Source organism: Zalophus californianus, chromosome 5, assembly GCF_009762305.2.
Source record: "Zalophus californianus isolate mZalCal1 chromosome 5, mZalCal1.pri.v2, whole genome shotgun sequence".
NCBI lineage: Eukaryota > Metazoa > Chordata > Mammalia > Carnivora > Otariidae > Zalophus > Zalophus californianus.
In genome coordinates, this window is record NC_045599.1 from 106,171,280 (window position 1) to 106,198,038 (window position 26,759).

General features: G+C 44.4%; 2 protein-coding genes across 5 annotated transcripts in view; both read right to left on the reverse strand.

Annotated features, from left to right (window-relative positions):
* Positions 1-9,349, reverse strand: part of CYFIP2 (cytoplasmic FMR1 interacting protein 2) — a 123,316-nt gene extending 113,967 nt beyond the window's left edge. For 2 of the 3 annotated variants that reach the window (XM_027605133.2, XM_027605134.1), the window contains exon 1: positions 9,237-9,349. The gene's annotated coding sequence lies outside the window, so the exon portion shown is untranslated. Of the gene's footprint in view, positions 1-8,816; positions 8,950-9,236 lie in introns of those variants that run through there. The other variant, XM_027605132.2, reaches the window with a different exon arrangement.
* Positions 9,350-17,321: 7,972 nt separating this feature from the next.
* ITK (IL2 inducible T cell kinase) overlaps positions 17,322-26,759 on the reverse strand; it is a 63,314-nt gene continuing 53,876 nt past the window's right edge. Inside the window, exons 14-17 of one of the 2 annotated variants that reach the window (XM_027606175.2) lie at positions 25,830-25,894; positions 25,621-25,739; positions 22,778-22,935; positions 17,322-20,123 (exon numbers count right to left, since the gene is read on the reverse strand). In XM_027606175.2, the coding sequence (XP_027461976.1) occupies positions 20,052-20,123; positions 22,778-22,935; positions 25,621-25,739; positions 25,830-25,894 (414 nt within the window). In that variant the 3' untranslated portion in view covers positions 17,322-20,051. The remainder of the gene's footprint in view (positions 20,124-22,777; positions 22,936-25,620; positions 25,740-25,829; positions 25,895-26,759) is intronic. The other variant, XM_027606176.2, reaches the window with a different exon arrangement.

The window sequence follows — 26,759 nt, forward strand, 5'->3', positions numbered from 1 at the left end:
AATGTATACTCTGAAAACTATAAAACATTGTCAAAAAAATTAAAGAAGATACAAATAAATGGAAAGACACCCCATTTTCATAGATCGGAAGACTTAATATTGTTAAGATGGCAGTACTCCCCGAATTTATACAGATCCAATGTGATCCCCATCAAAATTCCAGCTGGTGTCTGTGAGGAAATTGACAAGCTAATCCTAAAATTCACACGGAAATTCAGAACAATGCCAAAAAAGAACAAAATTGGAGGACACCCACTTCCCAATTTCAAAAACTTACTACAAAGCTACAGTAATCAAAAGAGTATGAGGTGGTGTCTGCATGGTTCAGTCGTTGAGCGTCTGCCTTCGGCTCAGGTCATGATCCCAGGGTCCTGGGGTCGAGCCCCGCATTGGGCTCTGTGCTCGGCGGGAAGCCTGCTTCTCCCTCTCCCACTCCCCCTGCTTGTGTTCCCTCTCTCGCTGTCTCTCTCTCTCTGTCAAATAAATAAATAAAATCTTTAAAAAAAAAAGTGTGAAAAAAAGTGTGGTATTGTTATAAAGACAAAAAACAGAATTGAAAATAAAAAACAAACCCCATATTTATGGTCAATTGATTTTTGACAAGGGCACCAAGACAATTCAATGGGGAAAGGATACTCTTTTCAACAAATGGTGCCGGGACGACTGGATAACCACATGTGAAAGCATGAAGGTGGACTTCTACCCCACACCACACAACAAATTAACTCAAAATGGATCAAAGACCTAAATGTAAAAGCCAAAACAATAAAACTCTTAGAAGAAAACACAGGAGTAAATCTTTCTGACTCTGGAATATGTAATGACATCAAAAGTACAAGCACTGAAATAAAAAAAGATAAGCATCTATTCGATTTTATTAGCTGTCTATTAATAAACGGCATCACAATTAAATTTAAAACTTTGGTATCTCAGAAAACATCATCAAGAAAGTGAAAAGACAATCCACAGGATGGAAGAGACTATCTGGAAGTCATCTGCTATTTATATAGAATATATAAAGAATTCTTAAAATTCATAACAGAAAGGCAACCCAGTCTTTAAAATGGGCAAACAATAGGAACAGACCTTGCTCCAAAGAAGATAGACAAATGGACAAATAAGCACACAGAAATTATTAATTATATCATTAGCCATTAGGGAAATGTAAATCAAAATCACAGTGAGTTATCACTTCACATCCATTACAACAGCTATAATCAAAAAGACAGATGATAACAAATGTTGGTAAGGATGTGAAATTGGAACCCCCAACCTCTGCTGGAAGGAAGGTAAAAATAGTGCAGCAACTTTGGGAAACAGTTTGGCAGTCCCTCCAAGTTTTAAACATAGGGTTACCTTCTGATGAAGCAATCCCGCTCCTGGGTATTATCCCAAGAGAACTGAAAATATACATCCACACAAAAACTTGTACACGAATGTTCACAGCACCACTGTTTTTAATAGCCAGAAAGTAGAAACGACTCAAATGTCCATCAGCTGATGAATGGGTAAATAAAACATAGTATATGTTCCACGCTATGGAATATTATTCAGCCATAAAAACGAATGAGGTATAGACACATGCCACAACATGGACGGACTTTGAAAATCTGCTAAGTGAAAGAAGCATAATATGCTTTTTAAAGGAAATGTCCAGGGTGGGCAAATCAAGAGAGACATTAAGTCATTCATGGTTGCCTAGGCTTAGGGTGGAGACTTTGGGAAATAGATGGTGCTGCTAAAGGGCATGAAGGTTCTTCTTTTGGGGGTGACAAAAATGTTATAAACTCGATCACGATGACGGTTGCACAGCTCTGTGAATATACTAAAAATTACTGAACGGTATGCTTTAAATGGCTGAACTGCAGAGTGTGTGAATAAATAAAGTCTGCCCTGGACAAGCAGAAGACTATGTTGAATAAAAATCACCAGAGGAAATGGGAGAGAACCAGAGTGTGACAGATACATGGAGCAGGCTCTAGACTGCAGGACGAGCTGGACCACCGTGGGGCAGCGCCCAAACCAGCACCCCCAGCCCCCCTCCCAGGCTTTGTTGCACTGCCATCTGTTGAGTTGGGGTGGGGGGAGCTGCCCCACCCTGGAGGGGGTACTTCTTAGACAGCAACAGCCTCTGAGGTGGGAGGATGGGCTTTGAGGTTTAGGATGAGATAAGACTTCCTCCTTCCCCTAGCTCTCTTCCTGCTCGGAGGGCAGGGAGGCTGAGAGAAGATGGACCAGTGCAAGGTCACTTGGCTAGTTAGGGGTGGAGCTGGGGTTAACACTGTAACTTCCCCAGAAGATAGGAGGATCTGACACAGTAACAGATATGGCAGAGCTGTTAAAAAAAAAAAGAGTAACATTAAATAGGAAGGGAGAAAACTCTTATTCTGCAATAAAACAAAAAAGCCATGTAGGAAAGGAGATAAATCAAAGGACATTACCTAGCTCTCTTGTGATCATCATTTACACGTCTTAATAATGTAGATGCTTTAAACATGATTTAGGTTAAAACAGAGCTCTGGCTATATTGGGAGATGGGGACAGGGGAGGGAGGCGGATGGTGTAAGGAAGCGAAGACTTCATCTATCACAGCAGGAAGTAAACAGACAATGCATAGAACAGATAAATCAAGAAACAGCAGCGTAAGCATATCCTTGAGAGATCTGGAGGCAAGGGCAGGGAGAACCAGTGAGTTAGAAGTGACAGCCTCTCTGGGAAGGTGGGCACTGGATGGTTGTTTTCATTATGTGTCTTCCAATACTATTTGATCTTTTGAAGGCATGCATTATTTTGATGGAAATTTTTAAATTTACTTTAAAAGACAATAACCCAACGCCTCCTTCCTAGCATCTCTGATGACATCTGGCCAGTCCCCAGCACTGTCTTTGGGCAGTCTGTGCTACCTAACTCCCTCACTGTGGGTCTTCTGGGACAGAGGCCCCATCCTCAGCAGCTTCTCTCCACACAAGGGACGTGAGGTCGGAGCAGAGAAGTCCATGTCTTGGGCCTCTGGAGGAGGCCTGCCCTCCTGGTTGTTTACAGCAAAGAAAAAGACCCTGGCAGGGTTAGAGACCTTGCCACCACCACTCCTTTACTCAGCTGCTTCCTGTGTTGTCAGGGTTGAGGGGGCCTTTCCGTTGATAACCCAACAGGGCAGATCCCATCTTCTTGCCGGGGGGGGGGGGGTCATGCCACCGAGGGCAGCTTGCCAGCTTGCTGATCTGCTCCCAATGGGGCCTGTGACAAGCCAGCACGGGAGGGGCGCCAACGTGACCTCTATCTGGGGAAAGGAGCTGCGTCTCAGAAGCACCTGCTCAAACTCAGGAAGGGAAGCCAGCCACCCTGCATGTGCTGTGGAAACAAAGAGCGAGAGGGCAGGTTCAGCCGCCAGAGCAGAGCGTACAGGCCTCAGTTTCATGAGGTTGCAACTTGACTGTGGCTGGCTCTGAAGACTGGAATCACATATTCACTCACTCTAAAAAGGCCATTTCCCTGTCTGTTGGCCGGGCAGTGGTTCTCAACCGTGATGTCAAAATGTCCGTTGTTAAGGTTCTTGTGGGCAACTTTTACCAGTAACAGTTTAAGTAGTGAGGTTTGCAAACAGCTACTTTTATTATGTGTTTGGGAGGGTTCCAAGCACCCCATGCTATCACTGCTTGCATGTATATCTCTTTCCCTGAGCAGGAGAAAGTGGGGGTAGGGTGGAGAGGGGGCTGGCTGTAGGTGTGGTGTGTTGAGCCTGTCAATATTGTCCATCATATTACTAAAAAAGTAAAGAGAGCAAACCCAAAAATAACCAGTTAAGAATCACTGGACTTGAGGCTCTCACAGGGCTCTTCCAACTCAAAAAAAAAAAAAAAAAATGACATTGACAGCAGATGGACCCTCCAGGCAAAGGGCTTCCTTCAAGACCACGGTTCTCCAACACGGACACCCACACTGGCCAGGATGTATGAGGTGCCATTAACCTGCCCACGGACATTCTTGCCTTTGCTCCAACTCCCTCCACTCTCCAGTTGACTGTCCTCTCCCCTTCTCGAATCCTATGCTTGACCATTGTCAAGGCCCAATTCAAGATAGGCCTCCACCATGAAGGTCTGACCAGCCAAACTCCACCAAACCTTCATTTCTCTGGATTCTGAAAGTGTTCAGTCTAAGAGTCCACAATTTCCTACTGCATTATAAATTGCTTTATGTTTCACTAATTCTTTGGATCACCAAAAACAGGAATAGTCATCTTTTTTTTTGAGTTTGACCCATAGCCCTAGTAAAGACCAGGGCACATGGTACATATTATTTACTTAATAAGCACTACACGAACAACTTGTTGAATGCATTAGCAAGTGGCCCAAATTCACGTCTTCTCGTAAAAAAAAAAAAAGTTTTTTAATTTAAAACATTATGGTCCTCTAAGGCCTCACATCTAAGTCAGCCTTATTGCTCTAAGACTCCGAGAGGACTTCCTTAGAACATTCAGTCATACCGACTAACCCATAAGACGCAGGTCTTTATTTCTCTTTCCCACGTGAAGATGTAACATACTTGAAGGTCGATGGCCGACCCCTAGTCCTGAATTCTTTTCTCACCATTCATACCTTGCCAAAATCAGTCTTAAGGCATCACAATTTAAAAGCAAAAACTGACTATCTTTCTCAGGTATCCCTTCACTTAACCCTGCGTTACTGAGTATCTTCTAGGAGGGTCAGCCCTGCAGATTCTCTGGTCTCAGTAACGTTAGACAATCCTCTCATTCATCCCCCAGCTGATTTCTTATTCCACCCACAGAGGCAGCTGTTCCAAACCCCCGGAAGTCTCCTGAACTTTCCTAACCAGTCCACCACCTTTCCTTTCTGCAGAGGACATCATCTCCTCCCTTATTTAGGAGACAGAGACCATACAACATGGAGATGCTAAACATCCCTCTCTCCCACGAAGAGATTAAAATCTGAGAACCACAGCTCTAAGATGACCTAACAATGATGCAAACACACAATCAAAAGGCCTATTGATGAAGTCATCACTGGGTCCTTCTTGGGTAGCTCTCCAGAAGGTCAAAGTTTACTTTCCTCTCTCCTTGCACTATCTCTGAGTTGCTGTGAGTCTATCAAAATGCCACTCACCCAGAAGGGTCCCCGCAAGACATTCTGCCTGAACCCAAGCTCTGCCTTCTCAAAACAATCTCTTTCAAGGATGCGTACCCAGTTGGTTTCTTCCTCTGTTACCAGGACCCAAGAAGTATGGCTTGAATGGTCATCCTTTGAGGCATACCACACAGAACCCTTGGCATAATGGCCATGGCTAGGAAGCCAATATCCAAACCCTGCATCCTGGGAGGCATCCCACACCCACTGACTGAAATCTGAAGTGTCTTTGTACAGACAAGGCCATCCAGAGGCCTTGACAGAATCTGTGAATCACAAAGTGCCTTTCAGTTTCCCCTTGGCTTCAATGTTACAGAGAGGTTACAGATTTGTCTTCCTAAATTGACACACAATATATAATTAATAAATTGTTCCTTTAGGAATAAAGGGCAGGGATCCAAAAGAGCCACACATTCAGAAACCTCTTTCTCTTCTCGGTTTCCATGGTCTTTTCTTCTAAGACTGGGATTTATAGACATTATCTCATCTGCAGGCTCCTGTGGCAACAGGTAGGTAACAAGCTGGGCAAGCTGCTTTCCCTTGGCCAGTTTTTAAAGTCAGAGAGGTAGTGGAGGATTTAAAGGCACACAGCAAGTCAAGGATAAATCCTGTGCCTGAAGGCCACGGGCTCTGCTCCATCTGCCTGGGAAGTGAAGCGTGCCCTTAACATTTTTGGCTGATTGCAAAATGCTAAATGCACACAGAAAGAAAGTTCCTTCCTGACCTCTGTTTGTGTGTTGAAATGTGAGAACTACCTCTGGGCTTCTGCTCAGTGTATTCCCTCCCCTTCTTTCTGCCTACTCAAGTTATATCCACCTTCAGTGAGCTACTCAAGAGCACTTCCTACCTTAAGGCCTTACTGATACCACGTCTCATCGCTCTTTTGGCTACCTTTTGCAGGGAAACCTGCAGGGGCTAGGTTTCTTGGTCACAAAGCCAACTCCCCTGGGAAAAGCCAAATCCAGGAAGGCTCTGGAGGTAGAGGGATTGGGAAGAGCTATGGGTTGACTACACACATGAACCATAATCTTAAGGATTATGTAATTAATACATTAAGACAATAAATACATAAATATAATAGCACTTTGGGGCACCTGGGTGGCTCAGTCGTTAAGCGTCTGCCTTCAGCTCAGGTCATGATCCCCCAGGGTCCTGGGATCGAGCCCCGCATCGGGCTCCCTGCTGGGCGGGAAGCCTGCTTCTCCCTCTCCCACTCCCCCTGCTTGTGTTCCCTCTCTCGCTGTGTCTCTCTCTGTCAAATAAATAAATAAGATCTTTAAAACAAAAAAAATAGCACTTCACTATGTGCTAGACACTCAACACGTTCATGCGTCCCTCACTTAAAAAGAGCACCCAATGAAGGACCAGCTCCTTCCCTACCCCTGCTGGCCTCCCAGTCACTGTCCAGCATGCTCCACTACCAAAAGAGGGTCCATCCTCTAAACCCTAGACATGGGTTTGCTCCTCAGAATGACGAGACCAAAGGCCTGTTACAAAGGCTCCAGTGAGGTGACGGATGTCTGGTTTTGTCAACTACAAGTGAATAATTAATACTTGCTGGTAAAGAAATAGACTCATGGTTATGGTGGCCACATGGAAGCTACAAAAGGCCATTTTGTGAAGCTCTTGGTAGAACCCTGGGGCCAACAGGAGCCAAAAGAAACCTCTTTGAGTGATAGTGTAGGCTGATCCTCAAATGTGGGGACCAGAGCCCTGTACTGTTTTCTAGGAGTGCTGTTTCCAATGCTAATTAGCTTGTTGCCTATTCATCACCTCATTCAGCTTGCTGGTCAATGACAGCAGTGGAGGCCCACTGAACTCCCAAGAGGCCACAATTTATCAGAGGGGACATGGAGTGTTCTCCTGGGGCTCTTTTCCAGATTTTAAATTCATGTCTTCCTTTTCTGGGCCAGCCTCTGACTTGATTTGAGAAAAACTCTCCAACCCTACGGGATCATATATCCCAATCTTGGCCTAATGCCTAAAGCAAGTTTTTCCTTTTCCACTTTCAGCAGGGACGGAACAAGGCAGGCTTGGGTGCCTCCAGAACTGGTCAGAACTGGCCAGGAAATATAATAAAGAAGCTTAGTGAGCAGAGAGCTAATGCCCCCAGCCAGAGGCTCAGTGTGCAGAAGTAGGCAGAAGCACCAGCTTTGTAAGCAACAACACACTCTTCTTGTGGCCTAGTAACTGCCCAGGCAGATGGCAGCCAGTGCCAGTGAGTGACTCTCTGTAGGAAGGTTTCACCCTCCCCCCAAGCGGATACTGGGTGCTCCACACATAGCTTCCAGTGACAGTAACCCCTGGATGGTTACACATACACATGCTCCTACAGTATTTCTGCCCCAGCAGCAGACAGAGCTGCCAGCTGCCAGATACTGTCATTTCAGTGAGCTGTTCCCCAAAATTGCTACCCAGTTCCCTGTTCCCGCTTACAGCCCACTGCCTGAAATTCCACCATTAGAGATATCAAGTATGTTGACTTAAAGCTTTGTTTTCCATTCAAATGCCTCGGGCCTGTTTCCTTTCCAGTTAAATGACTTCTAAAGGACCTGCTCTGCACTGAATGGCAAATTCTTTTGTGTTTAGCTCTTAAAGGATAAACATGTTCATTGGCTCCTTTCTTGAAAATAATTTTTGACACAGGAGAATAGGGAAAGCACAGAACACGGAGGTGGAGGTGGGAGGCCTCAGGGAGAGTCACAGAGAAGGTCTTATGGTGCTGAAAACTGCCTTCATGGCCTTTGCAATCTTGTTCAGGGATATGGACCTAGAATTTTGCTCCCCAACATCTGTAATCTCTGGGGTTACCAGCATTGCTTACAACAGGGCCTGTGCCCAAGATTAAGTAAGTAAGACACACTGCCCTAAGGGGGACACAGGTAGAAGGTAGAAAAGATGAGTATGGGAACGAGCACTCCCCTAATTTGTCCCTCATGCCTGCAGGACCACCCCAGTCTCCTCACCCATGCTAGGAAGGCACAGGCACCTGGGAACTAGCAAGAAAAGATCCTTGACACCTTCTTGTCCTGGCTGGAAGGGGAGCAGATGGCCCATCAGCCCTAGGTGAGTGTTTCTGCTGAGCTGGAGACACTAGGCAAGCAGAGGTCAAAGTCAGATTCCCTGAGCTGGGGAGGGCCAGGGCAGTGCCGGTGTCCTTTCCTGCCAGGTTCTCCTCAGTACAGAGAACCATACTCCTGTCCGACCATGCTTCCTGCCCCGACCCCCACCCTCACTCCCAAACAGAGAGCACCCCCTTCTCTTCCTTCTCACCCATCCATCGAAGGGGAGGGCTGTCCTGAAAAGCAGAAGCTACAACAGACAGGTAGGCAATCTTTCCGGTTCTCTAGAGCTTAAGAAAATCCAACCTTTTCCCCGGGAGTCAGCCCACTCATCCCCTTCCCCCTGTCCTCCCCCGCCCACAGCCAGCCGGGAGGGAGAGTGATGCTAGTGTAGGCCAGAAGGCTTCAAAGCGGGTCAGACTTGCCTCCTCCCTCATTAAAACCCCCACCCCCAAACACTGGCGCTTCGCCCCTCGCCCCACCCATCTCACGTTCACCGCAGGGCGCTCTGCGCCCCAGGCGTCTGCCAGGCGGGCCCACGCGGCTCTCGCTGGCCCTGGAGGAGGTGATGGTGGCCGCGGCGGCAGAGGCGGCGGCCGGCGCTCTGCAATACCTGGGCTCGGGGATGTCGCCGCCGCTGGGCTCGCGGCCGCTGCAGGTGTCTCCGGTGCTCGGGATTAGCGCCGCTTCCTCTCCGGCCCGCGGCTCCGGCCCAGGCCGCGCACCTGCTGCTGCTGCTGCCGCTGCCGCCGCGCCCGAGCTGCGTCGAGTGTCCGCGCCTCCTCGCAGGGGGTCCGCGCCGCCGGGCCCGGGGTGGACCGGAGGGGGAAGGAGACCGTGCAGGGCCTTGAGCCCAGCCTCCAGGGGCTTCGGGCCCCCCTCCCAGGCCGCGCTAGCCGGGGCGCCTCGCCGAGCGCCCCCCTCGGGCTGGGAGAAGGGGCGCCGGCCCCTTGCGCATCCTCACGGCCGCATGGACGTCCCCCGCAGCATCCCGGTCCCCATGCTGGCCCCGAGGCCTGCGAGCGCCGCTTACCTGGGTCTGCGGCAAGTCCAGGGGAGCAGCCCAAGGCTACGGCGGGGCCCCGCGCCGGGGCGCAGGATGCTCTGCGGGGCTCCGCTTGGCTCCGCCGGCTGCGGAGCTCGGCCCCGCCCTCGGCCCCGCCCCCGCCCGTCGCGGCTCCTCCCCCGCGCGCGGTGCCCGCCCCTCCGCCGCCGCGGCTGTCACACAAAGAGCAGGAAATGGCTGCGGCGAGGGGCTCTCGGTGCTCCCTTCTACGCGGTCGGCGCATCCCCGACGTGCACCCCAGCTGCTGCCCCAGGACAGCCAGCCGCGCTGCCCGGGGCTTCTGCCCCCAGTTCTCGCATACCTGGAGCCACCCCTGCGGCAGTGGGAAGGCGGAAGCTTTGGGCTCGGTTCGGTTCTCATCGATCTCACGTTATTTCCAAGTGCCCATTTATCTACCTAGTATTTACTGAGCAGCTATTTTGTCTCGAGCCCCGTGCCCTAAGCTGAGTATGCACTGGTGTACTGCCCTTTTGGAGCTTATTATCTACCAGGAGAGACAGGGCGTAAATTAACCTAGTAATGTGCAGTTACAGCTGGAAGAAGTTCTGTGAAGGAAAGAAACAGGGCGAAGTGATGGAAAATAAAGCTGAGGTTTGGAGAGAGGGGACTCCCACCAATTGAGCCTGGTCCCCAGTGCTGCGCCTCTGCTCAGGAATACCTCCTCAGTTCCTTGGAGCCAAATCCCTGAAGCTGCCGTCTCTTAAGCAGGGACCTGCCTCAACTTCATTCAGGAAGAATTGCCTAATGGACAAAAAGGAGCATACATGGTGAGAGGAGGAACCTGAAAGGACAGGCATCTTTCTCTTCGAGGCTTATCTGCCATTCAGGGCTGGCCAAAGAAACGGTTCTCACTGAGGTGCAGCCTGGTGGGCCTTCAGATCCAACCCTGAGACTCCCTACTCAAATCACTTTAACGGTTTGTTCCTAAAAAGCCACCATATCTATAATGTGAGGAATAATAATTGCCCTTCCTACCTCACAGGGTAGACACTGGAAAGCATTTGAGACATTTTAAAGTACTACAGATCTAAAAGATAAAGTCCCATTACAAGGGAAGCTTTCTGAAATGTTTGCCTAGGGCCCACAAATTTATACTTAACCACTTAGCTATTACTGTTAGGGGCTATTTATAGAGGGGCCACATTACTGGAGTCTCTGGCAAAGGACTTGTGGAATCTTTGCCCTCACTGATCTCCCACCATTTCACAAACACTCAGAATTCATGATCCTTTATGGTTTGATGTTACATCACTCATTCTAATTTAAATTGCTATTTCAGAAAGGATGACTTATATATATGTACACACACACATTTCTGTGAGAAAGCTGTGGAGGTGTTTGTGGAGGATGACTTTAGAAATTGAGTTTCTTTCTTTCTTTCTTTCTTTCTTTCTTTCTTTCTTTCTTTCTTTCTTTCTTCTTCCTTCCTTCCTTCCCTTTCTTTTTTAATTTTTTCATTTTCCACTGTGATCCTTAGGATTTTGAGTGTCAGTGATTATAAATATGTAACAAGAGAGGTTGGATTTTCATTCTAAAAGGCAAACTATGTTGGATGTTGTAGAATTCTGGAAGACCTATTTCTCCCTGTTGTTTCTTCCCTGTCTTTTCACCTTTCAAGATCAAGTTACTTAAAAGAAACAAAAAGAATATTCGTATATATTTGGTTAGGTCTTAGGCAAAAATAATTCCCTGACCCCTGATTTCCATTTGCTTATAAGGGGAAGCAATGTGGTTTATTCAAACCACTGTGTTGGAAATCCAGAGGCTTACCTTTTGGTCCCAGTTTTGCAACTGAGTGACCCTAGGCAAGTCATTTCACCTGTTTCCCCACCTATACAATGAAGTAAGTTGGATACATTCCAAAATCCTTCTACATGTAGAAAATCACATGAGTTAAAACAAAGGACATGCCTCTGCCATGCTTAAAGCACTTCACTAGCTCCCCATTGTTTTCAGTACGGAGCCCAATGGCCCACAAGGTCTTCATGACCTAGCACCTACCTCTCCATTCTCTTCTGTGAGCAAGCTCTCTATGCTTTTAGCTAAAAGCAATCTTTTAGTTTCCCAAATTTGCTGGGTTCTCTCTTGCATTGGCCTTTGCCTAAGCTGGGCTTTTTGCTTAGAATGATCTATCCTCCTTTCCCTCCCACTTCTGCCCTTGCCCCCATTTTGCTGCATAACTTCTATTCGTCCCTCTGGGGTCCACTTATCTGTCAGTTCCTTCAAGCTCCCTCCATGTCTGGGTCAGGCTAGGGTTAGTCATCTATGCTCTCAGAGTCCCCTTGGCTGCTTCTATCATCCCCCTTGTTGTGCTGTGTTGTGATTCCTGACATACTTGCCCACATACATCATTAAAGCATAAAATCAAAGAGAGAAGGGATGTGTTTTCCTTGCTTCTCTTCACCTTCTCAGAGACCAGTACTTAACAGGAGTTCAGTAAGTGTGAGTTGAATAATCAAAAGTAAAATCTTAGCTTACATGTCACCAATGAAATGTGTAGCCATCTGGCTACTGCCTTTAGATATGCTTCATGTCCATCCCCTGGCTGCACCATCAGCAATGAGGGGATTGAAGCTATTAGGAGAAAATTGCTTTGCCACTTGCTAAGCTGTGGTCCACACATGGTGGTTCCATGTGTGGCAACATTGCCTTGTTTTTAGAAAAGTCTCAGATCACTTAGGACATCTAGGCCTCCATTTAAAATTCACAGATCCTGCTTCATAGAAACCAATAATGGAGTATCTGAAATGGGTATAAGAATTGATTCTGGAGAGAGAAAACATTAATAGTAATATTAACAATAATGGCTAAAATATTTTAGAATCAATAATAATTTTTTTTTAAGTAGGCTCCATGCCCAGTGTGGAGCCCCACATGGGGCTTGAACTCACAGCCCTGAGATCAAGGCCTGAGCTGAAATCAAGAGTCAGGCACTTAACTGACTGAGCCTCCCAGGTGCCCCTAGAATCACTAATTAATTTTTTTAAAGATTTTATTTATTTATTTATTTGAGAGAAAGAGTGAGAGCGAGCATGGAAGCACAAGCATGGGGAGGGGCAGAAGGAGAGAAAATCCCAAGCAGACTGAGCGAGGAGCTGAACTCGGGGCTTCATCTCACAACCCTGAGATCATGACCTGAGCTGAAATCAAGAGTTGGGGGCTCAACCAACTGAGCCACCCAGGTGCCCCTCAATGATAAATTTTTAAAAAGAAAGAAGGGAAAGGGTGTGAGATGGAGAGAAACTGTAAATAATACAAAAGAAGTTTCTCAGTGCAATGGACTTGCTACATACAGTAGGCTCACACTCTTGGTGCATGTAGTTAGCAGGAAAAGAGAAACTTGATGGGCAGTTATGCAATTTATGTTGTCCATTAAATAAAACCTGAGCTCTTGCTCAAAATTGCCTCATTTTACAGATGAAAGAACTGGGGCCCAGAAACGGGAAGGTTTGCTCAAGGCTGGCTGGACCCAGACCCAGCTCTTTCCATAGGAAACTGGATTGCTTATTTCCTTCTTTGAATCTGGGATAATTTGTTAAAGCACATATTTTAAACTAACATTTATTAAATGTTTATTTGAGGTCAGCCTCTATGCTAAGTACTATACATGGATCAGCTCATTTCATCCTCATGAAATCCTAAGAAGTAGCCCTGTTATTTTATAAATGAAATATTGATAACTGGTATGCTGCTGAAAGATTGCAGCTCCATCCTGGGCCATTTGGAAATGTATGTCCCCCCTTCATGCTGTCTTCCTCTCACTTTGCTCATTTCTCACAACTTCTACGGAACTGGTCTCCCATGAAGGTCAGATCTTTTACACATAACTTCACAGCAAAGAACATTTCATCTTTATTTAAACAAATTCTATACACGATAATTTTAGATGAGAACTGTTAAGGAGGGTAGAGCATATTCTGTACAGGATTTGGAAGGCAGCAATGTAGCTGAGGCACAATGGACCCTGAACTACTGTAAGAGGCTAGCAAACGTGGCCCCATAGTCAGCCCCACAGAATGGTTGGGGAGCATGGAATTTGGGGACAGACAGGTCTGGCTTCAAGCCATGAACTGTTTCCCTAATTTCCTGAGCCCTGTTCTCATCTGTAAAACTGAAATGATCATAATCGTACCTATCCCTTGGGTTCTTAGAAGATTAAATGAAATAATAAATTATATGAAATTAAATGAAATAATAAATTATATATATAATTTATATATATATATAATTTATAATTTATATATATATAATAATAATATATAAATTAAATGAAATAATAAACATAACACGCTAAGCAGAGTCATCATGGGTGCTCAAAAACGGAAGTTTTATTGTCATTATTATTATTAACATGGTTGGAATTTTGGTGTGATCTCTAGGAAGGATGCAGGACCTGGAAAGAGATCTGAGTTCTAATGTCACCTTGGTTAAGTAGCTCTACAACTTCAGGCATGCTCTCTATCACTTCCCTTGTCTGTCTAGTGAGACCCATGCACTCCCACTCTCATCCCAAAGGTGCTGAGAGATCAAACATCCTCTTAGATGGGAAAGTGCTTTGATATGTACAAAAAAGAAAAGCAAATGAATGTTTCTATAGTTTATCTCACCTTATAGGCACTTGTACTCAAAATCAGTCTGAGAAAATGGGAAGGGACCAGAAACTCCTTCATAGCTATAGACAGGTGTGTGGGGGGGGGGGGTAGAGGTGAATCTGGATGCTGAGGAATCACAGTCCCCTCAGCTCCTTCAACTGATTGTCCCATGACCGTGCTAGCTAGCACCTATGGCCTTTGTCCTCAAGGTTCCCAGTCCTAGTTGAAAAATAACGCAAGGGAAGAAGGTGGAATAAGATGTATTTGTTGTTGTTATTTCATTCTGATTTCTCTGCCTGAAATGTCCTTCTAGACCCACTCTTCCTTGGGAGATCCTATTTACCCTTCAGGACAGCTCAAACATCACTTCCTCTGTGAAGCCCTCCTTGATCCCTTAGGTATTTTCACTCTATGCACTCATATATTGTGACAACTGCTCCATCCTGTAACCCTTTGCAATCACAGGTGATTCTCATTATTTGGTATTTATGTCTTATAAAGTTGCCATGGACACTGAATGAGTGAATACTGAACCATTGCTCCTAGGGGAAGTATAGGGTTAGGTTCCTGTGAGCCTCTGGTCACAACATTTTCATCAACTGATCTATATATAACCTTGTTTTACCCACATTTATGTTAAAAAAACACTTTATTTAATATACCTATGGATTCATTAACATTAAACTCACAGTTAACAGCATTATAACTCATGCCTGAACAAAACTTATCTAACACACATTTTCTTTGAAAGAGATGTCACAGCCTTCTTGCTCTTAGGAACACTACACGGCACTTCAGCTCTGTGCTTAAGGACCATTTTAAATAGCAAAATGACCAACAGAAAGTACCCAAGTGCAAAACATGGCACTAAATAGACCTCGAAAAGGATACTTGTTTACAGAATGAGAGCTGAAATGGGAAGGCAGAGCACCACCTTGTTCCACCTCAGCTGGCGATGTGTGGGTAGGGCAACTCACAGTTGTCACTGCACCCGCCTGGGCATGCCATCGATGACTGGGAAAGGACTGATTTGGGAGTTACCAATAAATTTCAACCAGTAGGCAAATCTGCATGTATAGAAGCTGTAAATAATGAGCATTAACTGTATTTGTTTATGTGTTGGACTTTTTTTAGCAGCATGAGGGCTTCTTATGGGAAGGCTGGTGTCCATACTAGATATCTTTGCTTTCTCCAAACCCACTCCACTCTTTGTGCCCTGCTCTCTCCCCTGGGGACTTACCTTTGTGGACTGCCCTGCTACGGTTTCCTCATCCTCCGGCTTCCAGTTGGGTTTGGCCAACAAGAGGCCCCAGCAGTTGATGGGGTAAGGGAAGAGAGTGGGGTCATTGGCTTCCTCTTTGTGATGTTGCCTTGGGCTTCCTTACTAAAGGTCCTCTCCTTTCAAGGCAACCTTCTCCGAGTGACTGCTTTCACATTCAAATGAGCACTCTGTTTCCTTTGAGACAGAGTGAGGAGAAGAGACAGAGACAGGAGAAAAGACTCCTGTCTCTTCAGGCCTCCAGGAGGTAACTGCTCCTTGGCTGTTATTTTCCTCCGTACTACTTTCTGTGGCTCTCCTAAACCTGACCCACACTCTTTTAAATAATCCTTTCCCTTTCATAAATAAGTCCTCCTTGAATTGTCTTAATTTTGAAGTGTTTGGTCTCTAACTGATAAGATATCTTATTCATCTTATACACCCGACACAGTGCCAGGCAATGTCAGGTGAATCGGTAACTACTATTTATGAAGTAAAGAAATGATCTCTAAAACTCCTTCTAACAGTTACTGTGTGATTCTGTGATCCCACAAGTCAACTTGGAGAGAGTCTCAAAGTCATTGAAGACACACACACACACAAATACACACTGCCCAAATCTTGCTGAATGGATTATGTTCCGTCTCTTCCTCAAGGTGGTGGACTTGTATGTTGGAAGATTCCAGGGCGAGTAGGTAGGGTCTGCAAGATAAATGCTCTGAGGAGCAGAGCTGCTCATCCAACTGCTTTAGGAGTTTCATATCCGGGTCATTTCCCAGTGGGAGTCAAGCCCAAAGGCGAGTCCCTCAAAGGACTGTGCAGAAGCCACGGGCGTTCTCACTTGTGCCTAACGGTCCTCTGGTGCATGAACTGGATCCTGCCATGGACGTGGGCCTATGGTGAACTAAAAGTTACTGGGAGAGCTCAGCACACCCCAAATACAAGCCCATCTTTATTCCACTGGGATTTTAAGAGGAAGGGGGACAGCTATTCATCGCTGTCCAACTGTGACTCAAGAACTCCGAATTACAATTTCTACATGGCACCCACACAGCAGATGACAGTGAATGAGTATGAACAATAATCTGGTACTTGGAACAAGGCAAAAAATCATCTTCACATTGGCTTCTTTTCCATCAGCGTTCCTCTCTCAAATCTACTCACTATGCTGCTGCACGATGCATTTTTTTTTTTAAAGATTTTACTTATTTATTTGACAGAGAGAGAAACAGCGAGAGAGGGAACACAAGCAGGGGGAGTGGGAGAGGGAGAAGCAGGCCTCCCGCGGAGCAGGGAACCCGATGTGGGGCTCGATCCCAGGACCCTGGGATCATACCTGAGCTGAAGGCAGACGCTTAACCAACTGAGCCACCCAGGCGCCCCAGGATGTATTTTTAAACACAGATTTGACCTTCTCTCCTTGCTCGATAACATCTTTTCTATCTATAGGTAGAGTTCCCACATTTCTTGTCTTTTAAAATATGCTCCTTGGGGTACCTGGATGGCTCAGTCGTTAAGCGTCTGCCTTCGGCTCAGGTCACGATCCCAGGATCCTGGGATCGAGCCCAGCATCGGGCTCCCTGCTCAGCGGGAAGCCTGCTTCTCCCTCTCCCACTCCCCTGCTTGTGTTCCCTCTCTCGCTGTGTCTCTCTCTGTCAAATAAATAAACAAAATCTTAAAAAAAAAATAAAATATGCTCCTTATCTAGGTTTACAACTTCTGTTTTCAATTTGCCTAACCCCTTCTATTATCCTTACCCTTGCCAACACCTCACGCCCACCCCCACAACTTACACTCCAGTGAGGATAAACTGATAATAGCTTCCCCATACATTCTATTTCCTCTCTCTCTCTACCTGGAAAGTATTTCTCTTATTTCTGCCCACTTACTTCCTAAAAAACCAAACAAACCCATAATTCATCTTCAAAACACAGTTGGACATTATATCCTCTATGACGGTACTTCTCAAACTTTAATGTGCTGATGATCACCTGTGGATGTTGCGAAAATGCAGATTCCCATTCAGTGAATCTCAGGGTGAAGTCAGAGAATTCAGATTTCTCATAAGCTGGTCATATTGCTGTTGATGGTCCAGGGACCACACTTTGAGTAGCAAGGTTTTAGAAAGTTTTTCCTGATATCCCCCTTCCCGAGAGATTCCATCACTTTTTCTGAGCTCTTCTCCTCTTTGACTACATTTCTGTTCTTGCTCTAATTGCCAGATTATAATTTTACTTGTTTTTATGTCTGCTTTTTTTTTATGACTTACCTAGAGTTTCTAAAAAGTAAAGACTGCTTTTTTCATCTTTGTTTCCATAGCTCTCATCAGAGTGTATCATAGGAACACAGGAAGCATTTGACATTTACCTGTTGAACAAATGTTGAATGATATATAGTCTTTACTTGTTTGCAGAACATGAAGCCGTGTAATCATTTTTATTTAAGGAAAATTTTTGGTTGTTTGACATTTGGGCAAATATGGAACCCAGGTCATATATACTGTATTTATTAAAATGTACAGCTTTATTTGCTAGATCTGTCCTTTAAGTGCGCTTTATAAATGGTTAGAGATATTTGTAACATTTTTATTATGAATACTAGCAATTACTGTAAACTAATAAATATTCAATACATCCAAGTATAAATAGTTCTCAAAAGGTACAAAATGCAAAATCTATAAAATGCATCTAGAACCAAAACTTTGCATGAGGGAATTCCCTGTGAACACATGGTACCATTTTCAAAATGTGAGAGGGGTAGGAAAAAACAGGCAGGAAGCCCATTTTGCAGGATAGGACACTGGGGAGTTAACATGTTCAGTTAAGGCCCCAGGGAATCTGAGCTTGAACACAATAACACCATGCAAGAGGCAATTTTTGAAACCAGACCACAGAAATCAGCCAATTTTGATGTTTTCCTTCAGGCTGGATGTTCCAGAAATCATCTCTAATTAAGGGTTCCACAAGAGAATGTACAAAATACCAGAAAGTAAACAGGGATGATTTTGGATATGTTGAGTAAGATCATCTTCTGAATGATAGAGTTTTATCTTAAGGCAACCAGTTTCACAATAATTATAGTTACAAGTTATGCATCTGAATCTCCAGCTGGTCAAAATATCACACGATTTAGAAAGAGTTAATTGTAACACCATCTAATAATCTCTCTAAAAGTTTTATGTGAACACTGTAGGAAAATGAAATCTCTCTTACATCAGAGATTACCCTTCTCCACAAAGTGCCCAAGAATACTGCAGCTGGCTCAAAGTCGAAATGATAATTAAAGGAAGCATTTATACACCTGCAGGCGGATCTTTCAAAACTGCTTTGAAGCTCACCTATAAATGGCTTCATGTAACATGACTCTGGAGGGGTGGGTGAATCAGAGGGTTAATTAACCGAGTAACTCCAAAGTCATTAACTCTAACAAAGGTGGAAGACAGATGAGAAAAAGAAGATCCTATTCCAAGTTGGAGGGCTACATGGCCAACGATAGTGGCCTATGTGGAAGAAACATCACTTGGTGGTTGACTTCTTTATGGGCTTTCTATGTCTTTCCCCCAGCTGTATTTATCTCCTCTGCAACCCCTTTCATCCTCAGTAGAAGGAAGTGTTGAATAGAAATAAAGAAACAGCATTGGCAGCAGACAGACGTGGGCTTTACATTTCCTAGCTCTGTCACTTTGGCAAGCTGTCTTGGCTTTTTAAAGCCTCAGTTCCATCATCTGTAAAATGGGAATAAGAATACATTCTCACGGGGGTGGTGTGAACTCAGGATGAAACGAAACTCTGCACGTAAGGCCTGTAGTTCAGTACATATTCACTTTGCATATTTCAGCGCTCCATCAACAGTAGGCTGCCTTGTGCATCTTGGAAGCACCCCATTCAGTGCTTGACTCACTTTCCATCCAGATGGTTTGAGTGAGAACAGACCCCTCGTTCCTCTCCTAGACTTTCAGGAGACTTGAAACCTCAGCCTTCACGTTGCAAATCTCTAGGGCCTAAACCAGCTTCCAGGTCTCTGCAAGGCCACACTGCCCAACGCAATGCTGCCCTCTGCTGGTGAGGGTGGAAGAGTGCAGAGAGGGGACTAATCCCAGAGGCCAGAAAAACCGAGGGTGGAGTCTCAGTCAGAGTCGGTGTCCAGAAGCAATCATCTTCTCCCCGGATGCCCGCAGAAGCAATCTGTGCAGAAGGGGAGGCACAGTCACCAGCCCGGCTTGGTACTGAAGGTGGGCCTTGGAGTGGTAACAACCTAAGGCCTTTCTCTGTACTAGTTGGCTCCCCACCATCTGATGCCCTCTTTCTGTCCAGACGCTAGATCCAACCATGGGATCGGAATTGTTCACCCCAGTCCATCACGTCCCTTCAAGGAGGGAGGTGGCAGTGTGCTCGATGAATAAAACCTCCTAAAGGGGCTTCTCAGCCTATCTGGACTCAACTATGAGCGCCTGTCCCATCATCCTCTACGGCAGGAAGCTGTGGCTAACAGAATCCCAGCGGCTGAGCTTCCTCTTTCTGACCTTAATTAACTCACCAGTTCTTGAAAAAGAGCCCCACTCCTCATTCCTCTTGCCCCACATCCTAGGATTCTGTATTACCGGGCCAAGTGAAAATCCCTCGACCATACACTTTAGATCCATGTTTGAAACAATGATAAAAATAATAATCCACAGCCCTACCATGTCTCTTCTTTTCTCTAAGAAGTGCAAGAAATGGTGCCTGAAAGCTGTCAGGTTGAGGTTTGCGAACCGCACAAGATAAGAGGCTGCTGCTCGGGCCTCTCTCCCAGGTCAGGGGCTGAGACGCCCGCCTCTGTCAGGGTCTGCCTCCAGGGAATTCTGGGCTGGTGGCAGCTTTTAATGCTCTATGAAGAGAGAATTTGCTTCCCCCTTTGAGGATCCGCAGCCCGTGGCCTGGTGCTGAGTCTCTGCTAAAGTCCTGATTCTGCAAGTTCAGCCAGTTGACTCAAGAGTCTGCAGAAAGGTGGCCGGTCTTCTGGTTTCTAGAGAGGGAAGAAAAGGACTCTGTGAGTTCCTTGTACTTATGTGTCATAGTTAATCCCAAAGCCACCCAGAATTCAATAGCCCTCTGCTGATTTTTAAATATGCTTCCACATGTATTGTTCGAGGCCACTGTGTCTTAATTGTTAATAGCAGGGATTCTGGGATCATATGGCCAGCTTTTGAATCTAAGCTTTTCCATTCATTAACTGTGTGACTTTGAGCAGGTTACTTAACTTGTTTGAACGTCAGTTTTGTTGTCTGTAAAAGGGGAAAATAAGAGTATCTACCTCATAAGATGGTTGTGAGAATTAAATAAAATCATGTATTAAAAATACATCATAAAGGGGTGCCTGGGTGGCTCAGTCGGTTAAGCGTCTGCCTTCGGCTCAGGTCATGATCCTGGGGTCCTGGATCGAGTGCAACATCGTGCTTCCTGCTCAGCGGGAAGCCTGTTTCTCCCTCTGCCTGCCACTCCCTCTGTTTGTGCTCACTTTCTCTCTCTGACAAATAAATAAATAAAATCTTTTAAAAAATACATCATAAAATAAGTGCTAAATAACATCAAAAAAGAAAATACTTAGGTATAAATCTCACAAAATATGTATAGGACCTACATTAGGAAAAATATAGAATTTTAAAGAAAGAAATCAGAGATGATCTAAATAAATGGGGACATTTTGTATTTAAGGATGGGAAGACTTTATATTATTATTAAGATGTCATTTCTTCTCAACTGGATCTACAGATTCAAAACAATCACAATCAGAATCCCAGAAAGTTATTTTGTAGATATTGACAAACTGACTTTGAAGTTTTTACATGGAAAGGCAGAAGACTCAGAATAGCCAACACAATGCTGAAGAAGAGCAAAGTTGGAGGACTGACACTGCCCCACTTCAAGACTCACTGTGAAGCTAGAGTAACGACGGCCGTATGGTATTGGTGAAGGGATTAACAAAGAGATCAATGGAACAGAGTTGAGTGCTCAGAAATAGATTCTCACAAATACAGTCAACTGACCTTTGCAAAAGGAGCGAAAGTCATTCAGTGGAGAATGGGTAGTCTTTTCAACAACAGTGCTGGAACAACTGGATGTCACATGCAGTATAATGACTCTAGACACAGACCTTATACCCCTCACAAAAACTAACTCAAAATGGATCAGAGACCCAAATGTAAAATGCAAAACTTAGAAAACGTCTAGAAGATAATATAGGAGAAAATTACTGGGTTCAGTAATAGGTTTTTAGGTACAACACCAAAAGCCTGATTAATAAAAGAAAAAATTGATGTTGAGCTTTGTTAAAATTTAAAATGTCTGCTCTGTAAAAGACACTGTTAAGAGAAAGAAAAGACAAACCATAGGCTGGGAGAAAATATTTTCAAAACACATATCTGATAAAGGACTTATATCCAAAATATGCAAAGACCTTTTCAAACTCAAAAGCAAGAAAACAAATAATCCAATTAAAAAATGGGCAAAAGATCTCAACAGACACCTCATTAAAGAAGATACACAAATGGCAAATAAACATTTGAAAAGATGCTCCACATCATATGTCATTAGGGAACTGCAAATGAAAACAATGAGTTACCAATATACACCTATTAGAATGGTTAAAACATTAAATGCTCGTGAGGATGTGGAACAACAGGAATTCTCATTGCTGGTGGGAATGCAAAATGGTACAGCCACTTTTAGAAGAGAGTCTGACAGTTTCTTACAAAGCCAATGTATTGTTATCATATGATCCAGCAATCATACTACTCCCAGTTGAGCTGAAAATTTATGTTCATACAAAAACCTACACATGGATATTTATAGTAGCTTTGTTCATAATTGCCCCAAACTGCAAGAGATCAAGATGTCCCTCTCTCTGTAGGTGAATGAACAGCCAAACTGTGGTACATCCATACAATGGAATACTATTCAGTGATAAAAAGAAATGAGCTATCAAGCCATGAAAGGACATGGAAGAATCTTTTTTTTTTTTAAAGATTTTATTTATTTATTTATTAGAGAGAGAGAGAGAGAGAGAAACAGCATGAGAGGGGAGGGGGTCAGAGGGAGAAGCAGGCTCCCCTCGATCCCAGGACTCCAGGATCCTGACCTGAGCCAAAGGCAGTCGCTTAACCAACTGAGCCACCCAGGTGCCCAGGACATGGAAGAATCTTAAATGCATAACTAAATGCATAGTTCTAAGTGAAAGAAGCCAATCTGAAAAGGCTATGTATCATCTGATTCCAACATATAACACTCTGGGAAAGGTAAAACTTGAACAATAAGAAGATCAATAGTTGCCAGGGTTTTGGGGAGAAGGAGGGAATTGTAAATAGGTGAAACAGTGGATTTTAGGGCAGTGAAACTATTCTGTATAATGCTATAATGCTATCTCACCCTCTCTTCCTCTCTAACAGTGTGTTGATGGCTTGTGACATTCTACTGCAGATCAAATAATATTTAAGGTCGCTGCCAGCTCTTTTAGGGATGGGCAAACTCTTTCATTAGTAGATGCTCAAAGCCACTTGCTTGCTAATCTACTTTCGTCACCCCTGCTTCCTCATCCTCTAAGAGGGTTTCTTTCTCCAGGGAAGGGAACAGACCCTAAAGTTATAGATTACAATGTAGGGGGAAACCACTTCCTTTACTGACCTCTTTCCAGCAATGACTCATGATCTGGTAGATATTCACAGAGGCCAGCCGGGGCTTGTACAAGCGAAATCCAGTAGTGATGTCTTCTACCACTTCTGAGTTGCTTCGGTTTTCATACGGGATTTTGCCTTCACTGAAGACTTCCCACATCAGCACACCTACAAGAAATGGTGAGTGCAGCACAGCGAATGATGAATAACAAACAAACAAATAAGCCTACATCAAGAAATTGCAGATTCCTTGACATTCAGATTCAAGTCCCTACCTTCAGGGAGGACAGTACCAAACCACCTGAGGCTTCTTAGGCCTGTACTATTTCTAAAGAACAGAGATTTCCCAATCTTCCTAGTGGTGAGGAACTTTCAAGCTCAGCCCTTTTTTGCATCTAACTCAAATGTTACTACTAAAAGTTGCAGGGGACGTAAACTCAAAATGTCTACACATCATGTAAATGGATAGAGTGGATGAGATGTGCCATAATGGAGACTAGGGGGACTGTGGAGAACTGGGGGTCAAGTTCTGTCTTCAGAGAATAGCTGTGATTTAGCTCCAGCCACCATAGGGCACATGGGGATGAGGGTTTGGGATTGCCACATTCTCTGATTTTTTTAAAAAGAAGTCATAAATTGAGAGTTTAGAAATAGAAACTCAACTTGATTTTTAAAAATACTGTGTAGACAGAGCAAAAACACATCTCCGGGTTGTCTATTTTTGACCTGTGATTTAATCCCCTTTCCTCTTCTGTCTTTAGCAGAAATGTCACACCCAATTTTATTATGTACTAATATATTCATAGGATGTCAGAGTGGGAAGAGAGCTTGCAGATCACCTATTTCAGTGGTTTTCAAAGCATATTTCAAGGATTCTTAGGGCAGGGTTTTCCAAAGTATGATTCCCAAAACAACTGAATAAAAATCACCTCAGAATTTTGTTCAAATGGCAGATCCTGGGCCATGGCCCAGACCTCTGGATCAGGATTTCTAAGGGATCCTCACAGGTGCCTCTGCAGTTTTAGAAATTTGGAACCTGCCTGTAAATAAGACTATTTAGCTCCGCAAGTTGCCAGAATTTCTTTAGAAATTGAGATTTCGTTTCCTTGGAAAACTGAGGCCTGCTGCCCAAAGCTCGATTATGAAAACATTTGCTTTCATGCAAACCTTGTAATGCATTGATTGGAAACTGAGTGAGGCCCAAAAGAGCTTGCTTGACTTGCTTAAAATAGCACAGTTAATTAGGGCAAAAACCTTAAAATGCATGACAAAGTTCAATGGCCTCGAGGCAGGCATCAAGCTCTCAGTCCATCCAGGTTTCTGTTTCTCAGGCTTGCCACTCATGTTATCTCGCCCTCTCTACCCTTCTTCCATTAGTCAGTCTCATTTTCGGACCCTTCAGGGGGTATATCCTAGGCAGGGATGGACTGGAGCTCAACACTCTAATTTTATGATGCAACAGAAAATTCCCAAGCTGACAACCTTTGGCAAATTAAGCCTCATGCAGAGTTGGCAGGTGAATGTGACAAAGTGGCCATGGGTGCAAACATCTCCATATGGGACACCGGGCTTGGTGCAGTGTGACTGGCTGCATCACCCATAGGGAGTGGCCACATGTCAGCCATACCTTTCCTCATTATATATGGACTTGGGGGAAAATAGAATCTTCTGAGATTGTTCTGGTGCAGTTTTATTTCTTCCAAGTTCATTCTGTAACTTAAATTTGAATAACAAAATCTTAGCTGGGTCTGTCAAATAGGGAAGCTGTTTTAAGGAACAGCTTAGAAGAACTAGAAATTTGCAAACCACTCGGTTATAGAAATTGGCTCGTTTAAAATAGTGGGGGAAACTTCAAAACTAGTTCTCTGAAGAGATCTAATTAGCTTTTCCCTGATTTCTACTCTTAAGTCAATACACTTGGCAAAATCAAACTCCAACTCATTCCTTTCCAAAGTATAACCCTTCTTATAGTCCAAATCAGAGGTTGTTTGGCATGTCTTTGTGTATAGTTTAGCACACACAAACTATGGCTTAGGAGGATATGACAAATCCAGCAAGAATGGCTAGTACTTTCTGCCACACCAACATCATTCATTCTGCCTTTCATTCATGCCCATTTGCACTCATCAGAAAGTCTAATTCCTTATCATGGACTGACAACTTCATTGTCTAATGTTCTCTCACCAAGACAGTACCCCTCTTTTCTCTGGATGCACCAAATTTTTATACTTGCTGGTTTTTTGGTCAGAGACACCAAATCTTCCCTGGATCCTCAAGTGGGGATGACTCTCTCTCAACATTCAGATCTAGGGTCACCTCCTTGGAGAGGCCTCCCAGACCATGCTATTTAAAATGGACTCTCCATTGCAGTCACTTTCTATTCCATTAACTGTTTTGTTTTATTCATAGCACTTACTTATCACTATGTGACTTTGTCTTATGTACATATCTATTAACTTGTTTATGTGATTGTTATCTGTCTCCCCCTAAAATTTGCCTCCAAGAGAATAGGAGTCTTTTCTATCCTATGCACCCCTGCATTGTAAGCACCTAGATTAACCCTGGCTTATAGTAGAGGCTCGATAAATTGTTGCTGAATAAATGAGTAAAATATTTATTGAGGGGTATGTGCGGGAAAATACTGTTGAACAAAATATGCTTTCAAAGATCCCAAAGAACAAATGCAAAAATGAGGACCTCTTCATAGTTTTCAGAGCCATTATCACACACAGTCTATCAGTGGGGTGCCCTCACCACCCAGTCCTGGGCAAGTAGAGTTGCCTGGATTTGACAAATAAAACAGCTGCTTGGCAGTCCTTGATCATGTGGGGGTGGGGCCAGGATGACACTCACCAAATGACCACACATCTGACTTGCTGCTATAGCGGCTGAAGGAGAAGACTTCCGGGGATGCCCACTTCACCGGGAACTTGGTGCCTGTGGAACTGGTGTATTGATCATCAAGGACGAACCTGGGTAGAGAGTGGAGAAAGAATGTCTGAACGTTCTGGGGGCCTGAATCCCACTTCTGAGACTTTCCTGGCGCCACATGCCCATATTACCTTGTCATCCCAAAGTCAGACACCTTGATGACTTGGTTCTCTCCCACTAGACAGTTTCTGGCAGCCTGGAGTGGAGACAGGCAAACAAAAAGGAAAGGAAAACTGGTGGTGGATAATCAATATAAGGAGTCTCCTATAATCTCAGTCTTCTGGGTTTCTATGTGCTGCTGTACAAGGGCTTTACAGATGTTAATTAAGCTTCACTAGTGTCCAGAAGTGAGCTCAAAAGTCAAAATGTGATCCTTTATCAGGATGAGTAAGTTTGGTCTTTTAGCTTCATTCCTGAGATCCTAATTAGAAGAGAAATCTGTGGTGTTGTCTCACCAACAATGTGCTCTAATGTGACTTGATGCATAGGAAATGTTAACGTCAGGGATGATATGAAGAGACTGTCACCCTTTTGATGAAAATAAGAATGTTTTGAGGTTACTAATCCTCTTAAAACTATTCCTCAATAGGAAGAGTACCTAGTCCCTAATTAGTATCACAGACTTGTGCGCTGGAAGAGCCCTTAGTGATAAAAGACCCCACTCTTTTTTCACATTTGAAATATGCCTTCAAATCCCAAGGGGGATATGTTAAAATGAATATGCTGAGCTCTGACCTCCAGAGATTCTGAGGATGGTTTAGCATCACTCCAATGTGATTGTGGTAGATCCTTGGATAATAGTTTGAGAAAAACTGTGCTTGTCCATTTCCCTCACTTTACCAAGAGGAAACTGAGGCACAGAGAGGTTAAGGAGAGGCCATAAGCTTCATTTGGGAAAAATGTAAACTCAGACTCAGAGGGTACAAGTCAGAAACAAGGCTGGGATTAGAGCCCAGATCTGAGTCCTACTAGGACATCGCCTAGTGGGTGGAAGAAGAAAGAATTTGAGAGTGGAAGGGAGATGGTTTGTGACTTGTTATTTATCAACGTATTCCCAGTCT